The sequence below is a fragment of the Myotis brandtii genome, unplaced genomic scaffold (genome assembly GCF_000412655.1).
Source record: "Myotis brandtii unplaced genomic scaffold, ASM41265v1 scaffold191, whole genome shotgun sequence".
In the NCBI taxonomy this organism is placed as follows: domain Eukaryota; kingdom Metazoa; phylum Chordata; class Mammalia; order Chiroptera; family Vespertilionidae; genus Myotis; species Myotis brandtii.
Window position 1 is genome coordinate 3271401 of NW_005357115.1, and position 21518 is coordinate 3292918.

Below are 21518 nucleotides of genomic sequence, written 5' to 3' on the forward strand. Positions count from 1 at the left end.
GAGCGAGCGGGTCAGGCTCAGCGTCGGCCACTCTCTCCGTCCGCTGAATGAAGTGCCCGCCCCGCTGAGCCCGGAGCCCGGCGCTTTCCCCCGCAAGATGGACGGTTTCGCCGGCAGCCTCGGTGAGTACGGCTGGGAAATCCTCCCTGGGCTGCCCAGGCTGGAAACTTCGTTGCCTCTCCAGACAGCCCAGGCCCTGCTCTCCACCCTGCCCCTCGGGATGGCGGTGGTTCCACTGCACATGTTCCCCTCGAGGCTGCCGCCCCTCCGCTGGCTGCGGTGGACTCGGAACCCCTCCCCCCTGCCCAGCCCTCCTCGGTAGGACCCCGCTTTCCTCCCAGCGCCCCTCAGTGCCTGGCCCTCCTCTCCCCAAAGCGGGAACCCCTCCTCTCCGAGAGGCCCCGAGAGCTGGTACGCCCTTCCCCATACAGTCAGGGCTCCCCCCACACAGACCCTTTTTCGAGGTATAACATTCCTCCCTTTTTTCCACACACTGAACTCTCGGAGTCGGGACACCCCTTACCCACGCAGAGCCCCCTCTTTAGTGTAGGGACCCCCCCGTGTCTTCTCAGGAAAGAGGCACCCCCAAAACCCCCCGTCTTCGCTTTGACTTTCGGAGACTTCTTGCATCTTTCAGTAGCTGACAACTTCCCCTCACTTCTCTGAACATTTTGCAGCGGTGGAGAGAACCAGAAACACCGAAGCATCACTTGTTTAATACAGAGAAGGAAGAGGTGGCATCGGTGTTGGGGGACCCTCTTTAAGAGGAACGAAAGCAGGATTTTTTTTTTCTGGCTTTGCCAGCATGTTGGGGAGACAATCCTTCCCGGTGAATGCATAGGAAAGGGGGCCTTTGTCAGGGGAAGAAAGGATTCTCCATTTTTGGAGTCTGCTGTCTTTGTGGAATGGAGAAAGGGAAGAGGTTATGAAGTAGGCTCAAGTATCCTTTGTGTCCCCTTTCACCCAAATAAAGGTAGTAAATTTTGTAACTGGCTCCGGGAACCAGAACTTGAGGCTGGTACTCGGGGGCCCTCTAACCTGTGTCTGGAATTCCTGTTCTTCGAGGCCACGGGAATCTGGTTACTGTGAAGATTGAGCTCGATTGTGGTGATGGTGAGAGAAACCGTCTCTGCTCTGGCTGATCCTGCAGTTATGTGATACCTGCTGCTGGATTTGTATTCGGAGTATTCTATTTAGAGGTAGCTTGTATGCAAACACCTTCTTTTGCATTTCTTGATTACCAGTCCCTAGTTGGTTCATGTTCCTGGATCAGTGCACGATCGGGCCATGTTGGGATTAGATGGGTTTTTAAATCTCAAGTGAAAAAGTCAGCCCAAGAGCAATGGGCCTGTTATAAGTATTAAATGGCAAAACACTGTAATTGGGGCCCTTTCTTTGGGAAGAAAACAACGTTAGAGTGCTTGGAGAGTGAAATCCTAAAATAGGCAGCTGAGTGTTACTCTTTTCCCCCCCCAAAGGCACCTGTTGTCCATTTTCTAGTCTTTGATTCCTTGCATAGTGAGGTAGTTTCATTCTTAGGCTCCTTTTAAAAAGGCATCAACTATTCACAAAAAAAAAGCCTGAATTTATTTGCCAATTATATTGGACCTAAAGACTTGTCTTATATGGTGGCAAATGGGTGATCGTATACTGGGGCAAACATTGAGTGCCTTGAGGGATGTTGGCTCCTCAGCTTGTAGGAATGGTGGAATCACTACTCACAGTAGAATTAGCTGTTGTGCTTCTCTCCTGTTGGTAAGGACTTGCCAAAGATTCCTCTTCTGTGTTTTGAGGGAGTCTTTCTCATCAGTTGGGGCACTAAGTTTTATTTTGAAATAGTGGATATGCCTTGTTAAATAACTTTATCCCTCTTGCCAATTCATGAGGCCACTTAGATGAAGGTGAATTTTAGTTGCGGCTCCCACGTTTCATAAAAAGCATTAGAGTTGACGCAAGTATTGGATTTTTTTTCTTATTCATTTGATGCCATCCTTTCAGTGGTACATTGATGAAACGTTTCCTTTCTTTAGATATGGTGTTGATCAGCAACAGGGGTGATGCTGGTCTCTAAAGAGAGGAACCTGTGTCCGCAGAGAGGGAAAGAAATGGTTCCTGGCAGTATTTCTGGAGCTGATCTTGATGAAGATACTTCTCGCAGGAGCACTGTGCTTTTTCTTTCTGTGCCCCTTGTAAGAGAAAAACTAGGCCCCATCTTAATTGAAACCTTAAAGGGTTGGGGTGGGGGAGGGATAGTGCTGGTATATTTTACTGGTAGCCTTTAAGCAGAGCTTTGCTCGCTCTTACCCGATTGCCTGTTTCTGTTCCCTGCAGTTCATTAGTCTAGAGCTGAGAGTTACATTGATCTTTATTTTATCATCAGGAGAGCTATGAATGTAAAGTCAAGCACTTGTATTCTAGTAGATGTTTAAAAACTTTTATTTAACCAAACAAGAATTCAAAACATGTGAAGTTCTTCTGGGGTCACAAGTATTGAAAGCGTTTGTTTATTCTCAAGGAAGTGTATGTGTGAATCTCTTTTTATACACTAGATGGGTTCTTAAAAAGATAGCTTTATAGTGATAAAACTGTATTTTTATAAGCAGAAAAGTTGAGTGCTTTATAAACAGAATGATTCTAAAGAAACTGATTATTTAAGGGAATCTTATGGTAAATCACTTTGTAAGTGAAAACCTTTTAAAATTTAAACTGTACCCTTGTTGAGTGTTTAGATAAAGAAAACATTCTATTATGTGCATTTTATAAGATGTCTAATGGCAATTAAAAGTGTGTGTAGTGGTTTTTGAAATAATAGAGAGGAATGTTAAGTGACTGGCCATGTTATGTGCACTACATTGAAATAATATGCCAGTTGTATAACTTTTGTTTTACGTAAAAACAACTAAAGGATGCTTTAAATCTCTGCAGCTGATAAGTTTCAGGCAACTTGGCTGGCAGGTGCTTGTACTTTGGAATTTCCCTTAGGCTAGTAGCCTTTCGTTTACGAATTATAATTAAAAATGGCAGCACTTTGGAAACGATTTTTTAAAAACTTAGTGTGTGCGTGTGTGTGTGTGTGTGTGTGTGTGTGTGTGTGTGTGTGTGGTGGGGGAGTTCCCTGAACAATCTATCTTGATGTCCAGCCTCCAAATCACTATATATGTATACATACACGTACAAAATGTATATACAGTATATATTTTAAATCGTAGGGATATGTGCAAAAGTGGGAAGCTATTGACATGGTTTTTTTATTGATTTTCATAAGGCGGGATAGGTGCATTTCATGCTTAGTCTTTTTATTGTCTTTTAAAAATAAAGGTTTTAATTTTCAGAGTTTTATCTTGGAATTTACTACTTTATACTAAAGTAAGTTAAAGACAACATACAGTTAACTATGTCGGTTTTAACTGTTTCTGCTCCGAAGATTTTTTTAAAACCCCCAAATAAAACTCAAAAATTTATTTTCTGAAGAAAGATTGTCATGAATGAAATTGTAGGGTTAGTATAAGAAACATAACATTCTGGGTGCAGGATATATGAACAAATAGTAGTAGTATGCTTCAATTTATGAAATATTTTAAGAAAATATTTTTAACATTACAGTATTAGTACTTAATTCTTATCTCATATACTCTTGCTTTCTTAAAGGAACAATGCAGCCTATGATTTCTACAAATCTAGTCTAAAGCATTCTTTATATATTTAGTCACATACAATGTTTCTCATGTGATAACATTATTTGGGGAATTTTCTTTAAACTTTTAATTACTTTTTAAAAAAATATATTTTATTGATTTTTACAGAGAGGAAGGAAGAGAGATAGAGAGTTAGAGAGTTAGAAACATTGATAAGAGAGAAACATGGATCAGCTGCCTCCTGCACACCTCCTACTGGGGATGTGCCCGCAACCAAGGTACATGCCCTTGACCGGAATATTGATTTTATAGAGAGGAAGGGAGAGGGATAGAGAGTTAGAAACATCGATGAGAGAGAAACATCAATCAGCTGCCTCATGCACACTTCCTACTGGGGATGTGCCTGCAACCAAGATACATGCCCTTGACTGGAATCGTACCTGCGACCCTTCAGTCCGCAGGCCGACGCTCTATCCACTGAGCCAAACCAGTTAGGGCTTAACTTTTAATTTCTTATTGGTTGTCTCTTAAAAGGCTGAAGATAGGCTTATGTTACATTACATGACATGAATAATAACTCTTATATGGTCCCTGCAGCATCTGTAATATGAGTTAGCTAGAGTACATGTATGTGGATTAACACCTATTTTATGACCAGTACTATGTTTGCTTGTTCTTAGGGGAAGGACAAATCAGCCTTTTAGGAGCTTACTATCTAGTTTTAAATAGATATGTTTAAGCATAAGTAAAGTACTTGAAATGGGAGTAGAGGAGGGAAAAGCACCATTTAGAATGCTGTGCAATGTATCAAGCTTGTAACTTCTGAAAGAACATTTGGAGATTGCTAAATTTATCTCTATAGACCCTGGCTTTTTAAAACAATGGAGTAATATTAGGGAATAATATTACTAGGTATTTTTCTGTCTATATTTAAGTTTGAATAACTTGTGGGGAAAGGACTATATTAATTTTATATATATGAGTCCATTTCTGTAACATGTAAAACTTCAATGTTCATAAGAAATTTGAGAAGAACATTATGATTTTAAATTAGATGGATTTTAAGGCATTAAAAAAGTAAGGAAATAATCTTCATCAACTTTTGCTTCAGTGTGGAATATCTATAGTATATTTCTGAATCTATGTATGATATTTTGTCCTATAATTTAGTTGTCTATAGTATATTTCTGAATCTATGTATGATATTTTGTCCTATAGTTTAGTTGTCTCAGACTGTTGTAATGCCTTAACTTTGCTTATTGATGTATAATTAACAAAAAGTTTTATCTCATTTAATCTGCACAGTAACCTGGGGAGAAGAGAAATTCCCCTTATGTAGATAAAGGAAACTGAGGTTCAAAGAGTTTGAGATTAAAAAAAAGATATTTAGATCCAGATTTTTTTCTTCAATTTTTTGGTGGGGGGAGAGATGGGGAGACTTAACTTGTTAGGTTTGTATTTGTATTATTTTAAATAATGAAAACAGTACAAAAGAAGAAAACTTATTGTTATTTCTAACTCATCTGTATGCATCTGATGTTAACATGTTGATATTCTTATTTTTAGTCTTTTTTATGCCTAGTTTTTTACATAGTTAAAATCATGTTATAGCTATAAGTTTGCACTCTTCCGCCCCCCTCCCCCCCCATTGGATCCTAACCATTATTTTACTTGAACTGAGATTTTTCTGATGGAGTCCAATATCTTTTCCCTACCCCATTTTACTGACTTCGTAACCCACTGGTGCATTATATCTAACATGCCTGAATCTGAACTACTCTTCCTCTAAATCAGCGTTTTTCCTTATTTTCCACTGTCTGTATTACCCAGCCCTGAAAGGTCAGAATCATGTTTGATGCCTTACCATTTTTGCCTACCACATTAAAATCTCTGCTAAGATTTGTCAATTCTCGTCACATTTTCTCATCCCTTACTTGCCTTTTTCACCACCACAATTCAAATATTATTTCATGTTTGGATTATTGATAGCCCGCCACCTGTTCCATTTATGGGGGGGAGGAGCTTCCTATAAATCTTTCTAAAGCAGTGCTTTGATTGTGCCCTTCACTCTTTTAGATTGTTTAATTGCCTTAATGACTAATTTCAAACATTAGCCTTGTTCTCGAGGCCCTCCATTATCTTGTTCTGCTGTCTTAATATTTCCGGTCCAATGACCTATTTCTTGTTTCCCAAATTTGGTTGGTACTTTTTCATCCCTGTGACATTCCCAGTACCCTTCAAGGTCTAATTCAAATATTGCTTTCTAAACACCCTTCCTTATTTGTTGCTTTCATTCCCAGCCTAAAGTATTTACCCCTTGGACTTTTAGCATAGGAGCATTCTTAGAGCACTTATCATGGAATATCTCTTCTTATAAGGTATAAATAATTATTACAAGTCTTACAATTATTATAAGTCTCATTTCTCCAGACAAATTACAAATCTGTTGAAGGCTAACTCTCTCTTGTGTCTGAAATTTCACAGCAGAGCAGTAGAGCTTTCATGATGAGTAAAATTTGGGGAAGAAATTTGTTGGCCATCTGATAAAGAGCTCTACGCTAGGTTCTAAGGCAGGGGTCCTCAAACTACGGCCTGCGGGCCACATGCAAATACAAATATTGTATTTGTTCCCGTTTTGTTTTTTTACTTCAAAATAAGATATGTGCAGTGTGCATAGGAATTTGTTCATAGTTTTTTTTTAAACTATAGTCCGGCCCTCCAACCGTCTGAGGGACAGTGAACTGGCCCCCTGTTTAAAAAGTTTGAGGACCCCTGTTCTAGGGTATTGTTTTTCAAGTGCAGGTCTTGTGTATGAACTATTATTATGGATTTAGAAATTGATTTATTTGGGGTTAAGACCAACACTAAAAAGAATAAAGAGTTTGGCTCAGTGGATAGAGCATCGGCCCTCAGACTGAACGGTCCCGGGTTGGATTCCGGTCTAGGACACATACCTGGGTTGCAGGCTCGATTCCTGGCCCTGGTCAGGGCGTGTGCTGGAGGCAACTGATATCCTCCCCCTTCTTCTCCCCCCCTCCCTTCTACTCTCTAAAAATCAATGGAAAAATATCCTCAAGGAGGATTAACCAAAATAAATAAATAAATAAAAATAAATTTTAAAAAAGAATAAGGAGGGGAAGAAAGAAACATAAAAAAATTGATGCTTCACATAATGTTGATTAAAGAAACTTTAAATTTTATATTTTTACCTTAGAATTACATTGTAAAGTTTTCTTACTATGGGTCACAGTCAGATGAAAGGTACACTTCTAGTGGCTAATCCCCATCTTTGAGAGACTAGGTGAGAGGATGAACAATCAGAAGTAGTTATATTGAATTGTGTTCTTTGTTTTTGAACTTTTTAGAATCTGAATATAACAGTTTGAATATGGTTAATAGCAGCAAAAAATATATATAGTTCTAAAATCAGTTTAAAGTATGTTTTTATTAATTTTAGAGAGAGAGGGATAGAGAAATGGAAACATCAGTGAGAGATACTTCTGTATACCCCCTGCTGTGGATGGAGCCTGCGACCCTGGGCATGTGCCTTGACCGAGGGGGAAGGGGATCAGATTGGAAATGGCGACCTCTTGGTTTATGGGTCGATGCTTAACCATTGAGCCACAACCTGGGCTAGAATCAGTTTAATTGAGGCAAACTCAGTATGCAGAAATGTGGTTTTATAAAACTGATAGGTTAGGATATGTTACTTACTTTATAAAGGATTAAAAAAATTTTTTTGCCAAAATAATTTTCCATATTGTGTTTTTAGCTTTTCTGATGAAGTTATCTATTTCTTGACTGATTCTCCCCTCATTAGCTATTTAAAATGTATCTGGTCTTTAAGGCATGGCTCAAGCACACTTTTTTTTTTCTCTCCTCAGGAGGCTGTGCCTGATTATTTCAGTCTTGCACACATACCATTGCACTATGGTGCTTCTAAAGTGGAGGAGACTGAGCACTTACACCTAAGGGATCTGGGATTCTCCCCTCATTAGCTATTTAAAATGTATCTGGTCTTTAAGGCATGGCTCAAGCACACTTTTTTTTTCTCTCCTCAGGAGGCTGTGCCTGATTATTTCAGTCTTGCACACATACCATTGCACTATGGTGCTTCTAAAGTGGAGGAGACTGAGCACTTACACCTAAGGGATCTGGGGGTGTAGCCAAAACTTGGAGTTTATTTAACTTAAAAGTTTATATGATAATTTCACAACCGTTATAATAAGAATTGATTCAGATAGGAATCATTGATAGATGCTAAATCTAGGGGATATTTTGATGAGCAGGATTTTTGCATGGTCTTAAATATCTATATATTGCTTATTAGTTGCAAGGGGAAAAATATAATAACACTATACAGTCGTGAAATAACACCTTGAGTGCATGATCAAAATAAATAGCACTAGTGGACATTGTGTGCCTCTGAATGTGATGCCCTGAGAACACATCACTTATGCAGTTCTCTAGTAAGTAATGCATAACCTGAATCTGATCATGAGGAAACGCTGAATTTTTTTAAAAAAGTATTAATGTTATAGAGACAAAGGAAGACTATGGAAATGTTCCAGATTAAAGGAGATTAAAGAGACGTGGCAACTGCAATACCTGATTCTAGACTGGATCTTGTATTAGAGGGGATAATGCTATAAAGGATGATTGCATAATTGGATCACTTGGCAAAATGAGAAAGTGGATGGTCGATTAGGTAAATAAAAGTATTGCATCAATATTAAATTTATTGAAGTTGATAACAATCCTATTTTATTCTTAGGCACTACACACTGGAGTTTTCAGGGGAAAAGGGCCATGGTATATGTAATTTACTCTCAAATTGTTCCCCCCCAAAATTGTGTAATATGTATATGTGTTTTACTAATATATATGTACATATAAATGCATGTATGTATACATAGCCATATATAGAGGGACATAGAGAGGGAGGAAGTGATGACAGAGGATGGGAGGATACTCAAGTACAAATAAAGCAAGTGACTAAAATGTTAACAATAGGTGTAAAAACTATGGATATTCTTGTTCTTAACACTTTTTCTGTAAGCTTGAAATTACTTTCAACTGAAAATTTTTTAAAAATCAAACTTTACGTATTACTCCATAATATAGTATTTTAAAAACATGGAAATAGAAATATCTCCTGTCCCAAAAAATTCCAGGCAAACTCTTGGGATAAACTGTGGCTCCCAAGAATATGTTCCATGTATATCATGTGGTTTCCTTTTATCCCTAGGCCTCAGTTTGGGAAACATGCCTCGGGGCCAGAGGCAGCTGTGGTTCAAATTTAGCCGACAGACATGTTTTGTTTGGCCCTTTTGAGTGTTTGAAAGATTGGGAAATTTCACATAAAAATCTGGATCTTTGGTTTCTCTTGAAAAATGGAATGATCTTGCCACTCTAGGCTTGAGTTCCATAGATGATGTGTATACTCACTAAGTGGTGTGACAGGTAAGCAGCTCCTGTCCCTACCTTATACATAGTTTGTTTCACGTATTTATCTTATTATCTGGCCTCTTTAGGCATGTGTTTGCAGCCTCTACCTAGCCCAAGAGCTAGGGGTGTCTGTCTTCTTCATGCTTTTAACAATTTCAGAATTAAATTGCAGAACTGACGCCCTGTCACCTGCTAACCTTTTAGTGTGTGCATCCTATAAACAAGGAAATTCTCCTAGATAACCATACTATAACCAAGCAAAACAGGAAATTAATGTTGATACATTACTACTATAATCCTCAGCCTATGCAAGTTTTGCTAATTGTCTTAATAATGTCTTTTATAGCAAAAGGATCCAGTTTAGAATCAAATGTTGCATTTAGTTGTCCTGTCGCCTTAGTCTGCTTCAGTCTGGAGCAGTTTCTTAGTCTTTCCTTGAGTTTTGTGACCTTGACACTTTGCAAGATTATAGGCCAAGTTGTTCTGCAAAATGGCCCTAAATTTGATGTTTCCTCCTGATTAGATGCAAATTATGTATCTTTGGCACCAGTGCCACAGAAGTGAAGCTGTGTTTTGTTTCATTGTATCCTGTCAGATGGCATGCAGTTTTTACTTGTCTCATTAACTAGTGATGTCCACTTGGATCATTGAATTAAGGTAGTGTTTGCCAGGCTTCTCCATTGTAAAATTACTTTTAAAATATTTTTGTAATTAATAAGTATTTTGTAGGCAGTGCTTTGAAATTTTGTAATTATTCTGTTTCTCATCAGACCGTCAATTTATTGGTTTATTTGTATCTGTATGGACTCAGGTATTCTATGTTTTTTCCAATGGATCATAATCTGTTTATTTTGAAGCTCAAATTGGGCCCATTTTGGGTCGTGGGTACCCATTTATGCTGGTTTCTGCATTGTTTTGACACGTTCCCATCATTTTTTAAGGAGTTTCTTGCTATTTGACACAGTGAGATGATTCAGGTGCACAATTCAGTCTGTAATCACATGCCTATATACTTTATATAATTTTAAGTAGGGTTCAGGTTTTGAATTAAGTCATTTTAAGTTTGTGAACATTTTTATGGTTCTTTTGTAATTTTGTAACTGCATAATATTTATCTTACAGTTAAACGTTGTGTTAAACACATGCACGACTAGATCATTAATGTAAATCAGTTTGAAGGTATTTGCAGTCAATGAGAAGTCATTCAGGATATTTCTTACTACCCTGTGTCTATATTTAAACAATCAGCAACTATCTTAGAGAGCAAGAAACTGTTAGGTGGTGCGTGTATGAGGAACTTGGTTAAAAGAAAATATATTTAAGCCACAAAATCAACCATGCTTTTTTCCACTTAAAACATTGTGATCATCTTTCCTTCTCAGCAAATATATAAACTTTAATGCATCATTATTTGGACATCTGGTTCTTAAGCTGGGTATGTAGGACATAATTTAACTTATTCTTGATGGCTGATGGTGATTATTATGAGCATTAGACATGGTTCTGTGCTGTAATATCACTAGTGGTGCCTTTAAGAGCTACATGCGTATGGCTTTTTGCTCCACACACTCTAGTGGTTCTCAACCTTCCTAATGCTGCGACCCTTTAATACAGCTCCTCATGTTGTGACCCAACCATAAAATTATTTTCGTTGCTACTTCATAACTGTAATTTTGCTACTGTTATGAATCGTAATGTAAATATCTGATATGCTATATGTGTTTTCCGGTGGTCGCGACCCACAGGTTGAGAAACTTGCTATCAGGTTTCTGGTATACATTTATACCATTACTTAATTTTTAGTACTGCTCCCCACCTTGATTCTTCACAATTACTAACATAGGAAACTGTTGCAAAGTAGGGGCAAGCATTTACAAAAACAAAATCCCCAGCTTATTATAAACATGAGTGGGGTATGATGGAATTTCTTCCCAAGCAATGGACATTCAAACCATCCAGAAATCACCAGAACTGAATTTGCAAAGATTATTTTTTTGCCTAAGTCCAAGTCCAACAAAGGAGCTGAAAATCAGTTATAATTGTCTTCTTGCTGTTGTTTGTCACCTAGTGTCAGTGTGCTTTAATCTTTCCTTTCTTTTTATTTATTATTCTTTAACAGTCTCATTTATAATATTTGAACTTATATCTCTTGAAAGATAGGACTCTTAAATTCGACAGTAATTTCTTTTTTTTATTTTTATTGATTTCAGAGAGGTAGGGAGAAGGAGAGAGAAGCATCAATGAGAGAGAATCATTGATCAGCTGCCTTCCACACGCCCCACACTGGGGATCAAACCCGCAGCCCCGACATGTGCCCTGGCCGGAAATCCAATTGTGATCTCCTGGTCCATAGGTTGACGCTCGGCCATTGAGCCATGCTGGCCGGACGACAGTAATTTCTTAATATCAAATATACAAATATCTCTGATTTTCTCTTAAGTGTCACTTTATAGTGGTTTATTTACATGAAGATTTAAACAAGATTTGCTGTCTCTTAAGACTTTTAATCTGTTTATTTCCATTTCCTTTTTATTTTTTCCTTTGCAATTTGTTAAAGAAACTAGACCTTTTGTCCTATAGAGTTTAACACAAGTGCTGATTGTATTCTTTGGTGGTATTTAACATGCTTCTTTGTCTTCTATATATCCTATAAATTGAATGTAATGGATTTTTATATATTTGATATATTTCTGTCTGCTACTGTTACTCTTTTCTTTTTTTAAATGCTCAGATTTGTCCATCTTTGGCCTATGGGAGCATCTTCAAATTGACTCCTGAGTCCTGATCCTAGTGGTTTTTGCTGGCTTCCTTGCTTTCTGATATGACAGGATGTTCAAACTTTTCTTCTATACTTTCTGGTCTAATTCTGCAATCAGCTTTTTCCCTAAGAAATTGTGGTTCCTTTTGGCAGGAGATGGTATTCTTGACTCTAGAGGTGCTCATTGTTACTGGATTGGTTATTTCTAGTCTCTCTTTTTTATTTCCAATTTTAAGTCTGCTGTAGGTTGGGAAACCAGATAACAAAGCTGGTTTGACTTGCATAAGGATTGTTTTGAAGCTCAAAAAGGAAGAACCCAGCCCTGACCGATTTGGCTCAGTGGATAGAGCGTCGGCCTGTGGACTGAAAAGTCCCAGGTTCAATTCTGGTCAAGGGCATATACCTTGGTTGTAGGTACATCTCCAGTAGGACGTGTGCAGGAGGCAACTGATCTATGTTTCTCTCTCATCGATGTTTCTGACTCTCTCTCTCCTTCCTCTCTGTAAAAAAATCAATAAAATATATTTTTTTAAAAAGAAGAACCCAGAGTTCAAGGCCTATACGTAAAATTTAAATTGTGTGGTGTCACACCTTCAGGGATAGGATCATAACTAATAAATATTGCTAATGTTGATGATACTGTGAATAACAGGATACCAGATGTTCCTCAGAGTAAAATAATAGATTTCTGAATGAGGCCCTTAATATAAGTGCATGAGCTTTTAGCTTACAAACTTGATGATACATACATGTTATAGCCCACTTATGCTCCCTGTGTTTTCTTTTGTTAAGGTGATCTTTCTTTTGTTCCTTTTTGTTAACATAAATCCTTAGAAAACTGAAGGGTTAGGATATTTTAGTCAGATTACGCTGTATTGTATTTGGAGTATTCCATAATAAGAATGCACTTTTTTTTTCCCTGTAAGAATATACTTTCTCTGACTTTCCAAAATTGATGACTTCCTGTTTTAAAACAACTAGTGTTGATATCTGATACTTTTCCTTAAATCTTTTTTTCAATTCTTGCTTAATGCTCTCTAAGTGACTGTCTTATGCTGATCTTTAACTGACACATCAGAGCAAATGACAAAATTTGTTTGCATTTTTCGTTGAGCCATTTGTTCCAGAAAAGTGTCATAACTGACTTCTGTTGATGAGTGAGTAGGAGGTTTTTTTAAAAAATTATTATTTTTCATTTTTTAAACTTCGAAGGATATCCTGTTTAGTTGGGGCATCGCCTTTGATTTTCTTTAACTGCTTTGAGTATCTCTTGGCATTCATCTTTTTTTTTTAAATCCTCACCTGAGGATATTTTTTCCATTGATTTTTAGAGAGAGTGGAAGGGAGGGAGGGAGGGAGGAGGAGAGGGAAAAACATCGGGACTCAAACCTGTAACTAAGGTACATGCCCTTGATCGGGAATCGAACCCAAGACCCTTCAGTGCCTGGGCTGATGCTCTAACCATTGAGCACACCGGCCAGGGGTTGGCATTCATCTTTAATTCTCTCCAATTAAGGTTAGTATGGATGTTTTGGGCACAATTTCTTGATTTTATTAGGATCTGCTCTTGTGCATTATTTGAGATAAGGTGTTGGGAAACAAAGTTGAGAATAAAGAGCTGATTAGGGAAATAATCAATATTTGACTATTTTTTCTATTTAAAAAAATTTTTTTAAAGTTTTTATTTTACTAATTTTTTAAAGACAGAGAGGAAGGGAGAGAGAGAAACATCGATTTGTTGTTCCACTTATTTATGAGTTCAAGGGTTGATTCTTTTCTGTGCCCTGATTGGGGATCGAACCCGCAAGCTTGGTATATCTGGACAATGCTCTAACCGAGATCAGGTCAGGGCAATGTTTTATATTTCTTGAAATTTTGTTTGTGAATGAGATTTAATGATTATATGCACACTGAAACTTCTTGGTTCATTAGTGCATACTTTAATGGGGCTAAGGTAATGGGTTTGAGTCTTATATAAGTCACTTATTTTTTTTGTTGTTGTTTCTTGGTCATAAACACTTCCAGTAAGTAAATGGGTTTTGATTAGCTTCTTTGATCATAATCTCTATACTAAGTGCAGTGATAAATTGGCAAATGAGCCACTTGAAATCCCTGCTCTCATGAAGCTTATAATTCTGTGGGGGATTCAAGCAATACTTATTCAGGAAATATTTATTGAATGCTTGGTATGTGCTCAGCAGTCTTCCAGCTATAAACAAAGCTCTTATGGAGCTTATAATGCAGGCTTTTAAAATACAGAGTAATAAGAATTGTGATGGTGAAGTATAGGAAGCTTTGGAAACATGGAGGGTTACCTTAAACCTTCACCATTTAGCCTTTTATTTTTTTTTCAAGTGCATGTCTTCGTTTAGGGTATAAGTAGATAAATAGAGGTCAGGTCATAATGGACCTCTCAGCTCTTGGAAACAGTTTAAAGGAGTAACATTTGCCGAAACCGGTTTGGCTCAGTGGATAGAGCGTCAGCCTGCGGACTGAATGGTCCCGGGTTCGATTCCGGTCAGGGGCATGTACCTGGGTTGCAGGCACATCCCCAGTAGGAGATGTGCAGGAGGCAGCTGATCGATGTTTCTCTCTCATCGATGTTTCTAACTCTCTATCTCTCTCCCTTCCTCTCTCTAAAAAATCAATAAAATATATTAAAAAAAAAAATAAAGGAGTAACATTTACTTTTTTTTTTTTCCTACTCCCATATCTGAGAAAATAAAGTTATATAGAGCTCACTTTGGTTGCATGTTTTTCTGCCTGTGGAGAGGCTGTTGTCATATGTGCCCTCCTGGTGTCATCCTAATTTAAGGCAGTGAATTCAGTGACTTCTATCTTCTCTGTTACCTATTTAAGTGTTAGCTTTCTAAGATATTTGCTTTTTCTATATCTTTGATGGATTATGAGTCCTATAATTGTTTATGATCTACAGTATACTTGCTGTTGGAAATAGTCATTGGTGCTGTAGTTAATAGACGTAAGAAATTTGGTTTACATGGATAACTTTAAAAAATATTTTTATTGATTTTAGAAAGGAAGGGAGAGGGAGAGAGAGAAACATCAATGATGAGAGAAAATCATTGATTGGCTGCCTCCTACATGCCCCACATTGGGGATTGAGCCCTCAACCTGGGCATGTGCCCTGACCAGGACTCGAACCGTGACTTCCTGGTTCGTAGGTTGAGGCTTAACCACTGAGCCATGCCGGCCGGGCTATACGAATAACTTTTTGAAAAGGCATAGTAAAGCAAAGGCCCTACAGTTATTCAGCTATGATTTCAGGAACTATGTTACGCATTATATAAATTAATTGTAATGACTTTCTAAAGGACCAAAATATCTTAATTTCAGCTTCAAAAATTCTCTCAAAAGTAACTGTTAAGTAGATTGAATAAGACTGAACCTGTTATTATAACTCTTCATATGGGTGGGGATGATTACTAGTATAGTAATGTCTGACAGTTTTTTGGTGACTGAAATGAACTATATCTCTCAGAATAAAAATCTAATCAACAAATATTGATTCAGCAACTGCTACACACCAGGAGGGATTGTTTTCATACGGGGACCATATCAGTGAACAAAAAAAACAACAAAAATCTCTGCTTTACTGAAGCTTATATGCTAGTGAGGGGATAGAGAATAGCAATTTTCATTGAATTACTCACTCTTAGGACATCAGTGACTCCTGTATAAACATTGATATATGCATTGTCAATTATAAATTTGTTATCGTTTTTTCATAATATAGATGGCAATATAACTGTGTGGGGATTGGTTGTGTTGAGATAAGCTTAGAGAAAAGTAATCTTGGGGCTGCAAAAACAGGTAGGTAAAACATTGACAGTTGTGCTAGGCTACTTGGTTATCATGCATCTTAGTCACTGTATTTGATCTTATGATAAGGTTTTGGAATCTGTATTTTCTTATGTGTTCATTCTTGATTCTTAGTTTGTCTTTGTTTCATTTATATTTAAGATTTTATTGTTTATTAGTACTTTTATATGTTTAGACATGTATTTTCTTTATGGTTTTAATTTTTTTGTGTGTGGAAGAATTTGTATTTTTATAAAATCTTATTTTTTTGCAGGTTAATTACTATTACATAGGTCACTATTTGTCAACCTGGATTCAGGACCCCTATTCAGTTATTAAGGAGAATTCCCAGGATGCTGTGGAGATCTCCAAACAGCTGTTTGTGGGTGGTGGTTATGGTAGAGGCAAACAGTGGATTGTGTGAGTGTGTTCAGGATGAGGTCACCTCTTTCACCTTCTGGCCCTCTTTCTTTCCGGACCTTAACACCTACTTTGATACTTAGAGCAGTTCAGACTGTTTGCTGTGCTGTGAGCAGTGGTTTAGTAGTAGCACCTATAAGATGATGTTAGATGTTTTATGGATAAGACCCATGGGAGTATGCCTATGTCACAGCAACAACAAAGAAATTGTTTCAGTCGTTTGAAAACCATTGATATAGTTTTCAGTGTTTTGACCTACTTTAGGCAATTGTTTTAGTATTTAGAAATTAATGTTTTAGCATTTACTCTTTGCCAATCTCATTTAATCTGCATGTAGCCACTGGATTATTCTTTCAATACATTTTTATTGTTGGTCCCCAGTTTACAATTTTTTTTTTTTTTATCATTTCCAATCTCTGCGAGATAAACTCTTAGCTTGGTATCCAAGCTTCCTCACCACCTGGCACCAGCTTAACTTTTCCAGCCTTACCACGCACTATTTCCCTTAATTTTGGAATCTTAGTGGGTCCTCTCAGTATCCTTTTTCTTGCCTAATTTCTTGCTATCTTGTTTCTTCTTATATCATTACGAGAGGCCCAATGCATGAAAATTCGTGTAAGAGTAGGCCTTCCTTCCCCCGTATGCTGGCACCGGCTTCCTTCCTCCGGCCGCCAGGCACCCGGGACCTGGGCTGGCTTACCTCCGGCCCCGGCTTCGTCAGGAAGGATGTCTGAAATGATGTCCGGAAGACGTCTGGTCTAATTAGCATATTACCCTTTTTTTATTATAGATTTATTATATTATGTGATACATATATATGATATTGACAGAATTGCCATATAACCTAGGGAAAATAGGAAATTTAAAAACCAACAGATAAGATAAAGACACATTCCTAAGAGTTGTATGAGCAAGTATCTTTAGAGCATTGCTTTGAAATTGTTTTCTCCGCCTGCTTAGTGTCTGCTTATCTGTTCTTACCTCTCATCACTGATGTTTTGTGTATCCCTGGATGAGCCAATCTGCTATTTTGTATTATTGGTCTTCTTTAAAACTTAGTTTACTCTATTCCTTTGGGAATTTGTCAGGCATTTTTGTTAAATGAACTGCATTCTTGATAGCAAATTCTCACAGTCATCACAGAACATCTCATTATCATATCTTGATTTTTGTGAAAAAGAATAGAACTACAGAATAGTTTTGAGGTTTCAAATTTTTAAAATCAGCTTTATTGAGCTATGTTTTTCCTATTATAAAATATACCAAATTTAAGAGTATAATGGAATATTGAAAATTTTATGTAATTGTGTATACACTGTCACAATTAAGATACCAATATTCCATTACCCAAAAAAGTTCCCTTGTACCTCTTTGCAGTCAATCCTCTCTCTTAACCCCCAGTTACTGGAAACCACTGATCTGCTTTCTATTACTACATTTTGTCTTTTCTAGAATTTCATATAGCTGAAATCTTACAGGCTGTAGTCTTTTGTGATATTCACATAGCATAATGCTTTTGAGATTCATTCATGCTATGCATTTCCGTAGTTCCTCTTTGTTGCTGAGTAACATTTCATTAGTTTATTTATCTACCAGATCATGGGTATTTGGTTATTCTGAATAAAAGCTCTATAAGCATTCACATACATGTCTCCCCACAATCACTAACTACTTTCTGACTATGGACTTGCCTATTTGGTGCTGACTTTTTTTTAAATTGGGTTGTTTGTCTTAATAAGTTTTGAGAAATCTTATATACTCTCAATGCAAGTCCTTTATCAGTTACATGTTTTGTAAACATTTTCTTCCAGTGTCGTTTTTTATTGTTAATCCTCACCAGAGGATATTTTCCCCATTGCTTTTCAGAGAGAGTGGAAGGGAGGGAGAGAAGCATCAATGTGAGAAAGACACATTGACCAGTTGCCTCCCACACGCACCCTTGCTAGGGAAGGGGAGGGAACCCAAAACTCAGGTACGTGCCCTTGACTGGGAATTGAACCTGAGACCCTTTGCTGCTTGGGCTGATGCTGTAACCACTGAGCACACTAACCAGGGATCCACAGTGTCTTTTGAAGAGTGTAAGTATTTTATTTTGATGAAATCCAACTTATCAATTCATTTTTATGAAGTTTAATTTATCATTTTTTCCATTATAGTATGATTTTGTGTCCTGTTTAAGAAATTTTTGCATAACTCAAGTTCATAAAGATTCTAAAAGAAAATTACTTTTTCTGCTCACAATACTTTTGACACCAAATGTGTGGGTTTTCTACATCAGACAATTCTGATAATATCTGGAGTTGATGCAGATCTTACAGGTTAAGGGTTCAGTCCCACAAGACTACCCCCTACTTCAGATGCCAATTTCAAGCCCAGGCCTCATGTACTTCTGAGTGACCAGTTATAAGTGGGGGATTCACATAGCCTCCTCCTTGGGTTTGATAATTTGCTAAAATAGCTCACAGAATTCAGGCAGAACACTTTACTTACTATAATACTGGTTTATTATGAGTACAACATAGAAATACCCAAATGGAAAAGATGCATGGAAAAGGTATATGGGAAGGAATGTAGGGTTCCAGGCCTCTGGGTATGTCATTCTCCCAGAACCTTGATGTGTTCGTTTACCTGGTAGCTTTCTGAACCCCATCATTTGGGGTTCATGTGGAGGCTCCTGTTACATAGGCATGATTGATTAAATCATTGGCAATGATGACTGAGTTGATCTCCAGTTCCTCTGAGGAGTGGGGCTGAAAGTTCTAACCCTTTAATGTGGGTGGTTCCTCTGGCAACCAGCTCCCATCCTCCGAAGGTCACCCGATTAACATAAACTCAGGTATGATTGAAAGAAGCTTCTCTCATCCCTGTTACTCAGAAAATTCTAAGGGTTTTAGGAGTTTTATGCCAGGAACTAGGGGTAGAAATGTAATATGTATTTCTTACGTCACAGTTTCTCTCATTATTTTCTTCTAGAAGTTTATAGTTTTAGTTCTCCCCCTTTTTTTTAAGGCTGATGTTAATGTTTTAGAGTTAATGTTTGTATAGGATATGAGGTAAGAATCAAGGTTCATTTATTTGCATATTGATACCTATTTTTCCAGTACCATTTGTTAAAAAGGTTAGCCTTTCTCTGTTGAATTGCCCTGGCCTCTTGGCTGAAAATCAATAAACCACATGTGTTGATCTGTTTCTGGACTCTGCATTTTGTTTCATAGATTGCAGTTTATCATTAAATAAACAGCACACTGTCTTAATTACTATAGCTGTCTAGTAAAGAGTTCAATTAATTTTTTTGTATTTGAAAAATAATTTACAATAAAAAAAAAGAAAAATAATTTAGAGGAAATTTAACTTTAAAAGTTTGTAGACTAAACTTTAAAATATAAATATAAAATGTTAATAATTTCAATAATTATTAACATTTTATATTTATATTTTAAAGTTTGCTTTAAAAATTACTTTAAAGGACATGAACTTTCTTGATTTACTAACATTTTTAGGAGTTAGAGTAGGCATTAATAGAAAATTTTATAAATGAAGAAGCTATAAGATTTACGAGAAGCTATAAGGGCTAAGTTAGAGATTATATAATTTGTGTGATGAAGCAAGAACTAAACTCCAAGTGCCATGCCTTTAAAAATCTGGTGCGCTTTTCTACTACACCACACTATTTTTATTTGCTACTATTCTCTAAAGTGGAATATTGGAGAATGAGTGTTTTATAAAAAAATTAACCACTAAATTTTATTTAATTAAATCATAGAGCTATAGGAGAACTGTGAATCCATTTTCCTTGGTCACCAACATCACAAGACACATTAAGAAGTCAAAATTGGCACCCTAGCTGGTTTGGCTCAGTGGTTAGAGTGTGTCAGCCTGAGGACTGAAGGGTGGCAGCTTCACAGGCTTGATTTTGTAGGTGCAGGAGGCAACCAATCGATGTGTTGTTTTCCCATTGATGTTTCTCTCTCTCTGTCTCTTCCCATCCCTTCCACACTCTAAAATTCAACGAAAAAAATATCCTCAGATGAGGAGTAACAAAATAAGGTAAAAATTGGCATTATTATTATTATTATTATTATCATTATTGGTGTGTTTTACAACATTTTAAATTTAGAAATGTAGGAAAGAGGCAGCAGGATTTAGTAAATGAAAGCTGAAAGATTCCCTTTTAAAAACCTGTTTTAAGAATTGAGGATATTCTTTTCAAAATGAGAACAAGAATACTAAAACTTAAATTTTAGACTATTTGAGTGTGGGTTATCTGTATTTTAATGCCAAACTTTTACTACGTTAAGTTCCTTCCCCCCAAAATCCCAACAACCTGAGATCATAGTCAGGAGGTTCTTACAGGATTACTTGTGAAGGATGATGGGATTTGGGTAGTCATGGTGAAAGAAGTGGTAGCATTTGTAATATATTTTGAAGAGCCTTATGGATGTGCTGTTAGATGCAGGTAAGGATGAAGAAAAAGAGTATATCATGGATAACTCCTAGTTTATTAGCCTGATCAACTTGATGCTGTTATTTACTTGATATGGGGAAGACTTAGATGAATTAGAAGAGCTGTGGAGGAAAAGAAATAGGATAGAAGCTATTATAGCCTTTTAAAAAGTTTTCTCTTTTTTAAATTTTAAAGTTGTTTTTTAAAATATATTTTTATTGATTTCAGAGAGGAAAGGGGAGAGAGAGAGAAGGAAACATCAATAATGAGAGAGAATCATTGATCAGCTGCCTCCTGCAGGCCCTTGGTGGGGATTGAGCCCACAACCCAGGCATGTATCCTGACCGGGAATCAAACCTCCTAGTTCCTAGGTGGACACTCAACCACTGAGCCATGCCAGCCAGGCAAAGTTTTATTTTTATGGAAAGTAAAATCACATCTCAAGAGTTGGAAGATAGAGACAAGATGAAATTACTTATGATCCTACCCTCCTAAACAGTCCTTTTTAGTGTTTTATTGTGTGTGTTTGCAGTCTTATAATAAACAAACCTACTGTAAAGGTAACTACTTAACTCTGTTGTAGCATGAAAGGAGCCATAGATAATCTATACATATAAAAAGCCTAAGTTACGGTTATGACCGAACAACCGGAACGATCAGTCGCTATGACGCACACTGACCACCAGGGGGCATATGCTTAACTCAGGAGCTGCCCCCTGGAGGTCAGTGCGCTCCCACAGGGGGAACGCTGCTTTGCCAGAAGCTGGGATCACGGCTGGCAAGTGCAGCTGTGGCAGTGGAAGCTTCTCCCGACTCCGCAGCAAGCTACTTGCGCACGGATTCGTGTGCAGGGCTACTAGTCCTATCTAATAAAAGAGAAACATGGTAATTAACCGTAACTTCGCTACCCTTCCCATCGGCTAATCAGGGCGATATGCAAATTAACTGCCAACCAAGATGGCGGCCGGCAGCCAGGCAGCTGAAGCGAACATGA

At 37.4% G+C, this 21518-nt stretch overlaps 1 protein-coding gene across 4 annotated transcripts in view; it reads left to right on the plus strand.

Moving 5' to 3' along the window:
- The first annotated feature begins 6 nt into the window (after positions 1 to 6).
- EML4 (echinoderm microtubule associated protein like 4) overlaps positions 7 to 21518 on the plus strand; it is a 157035-nt gene continuing 135523 nt past the window's right edge. For all 4 annotated transcript variants that reach the window (XM_005864753.2, XM_005864752.2, XM_014538451.1 and 1 more), the window contains exon 1: positions 7 to 122. In XM_005864753.2, coding sequence (XP_005864815.1) covers positions 98 to 122 — 25 coding nt within the window. In that variant the 5' untranslated portion in view covers positions 7 to 97. The remainder of the gene's footprint in view (positions 123 to 21518) is intronic.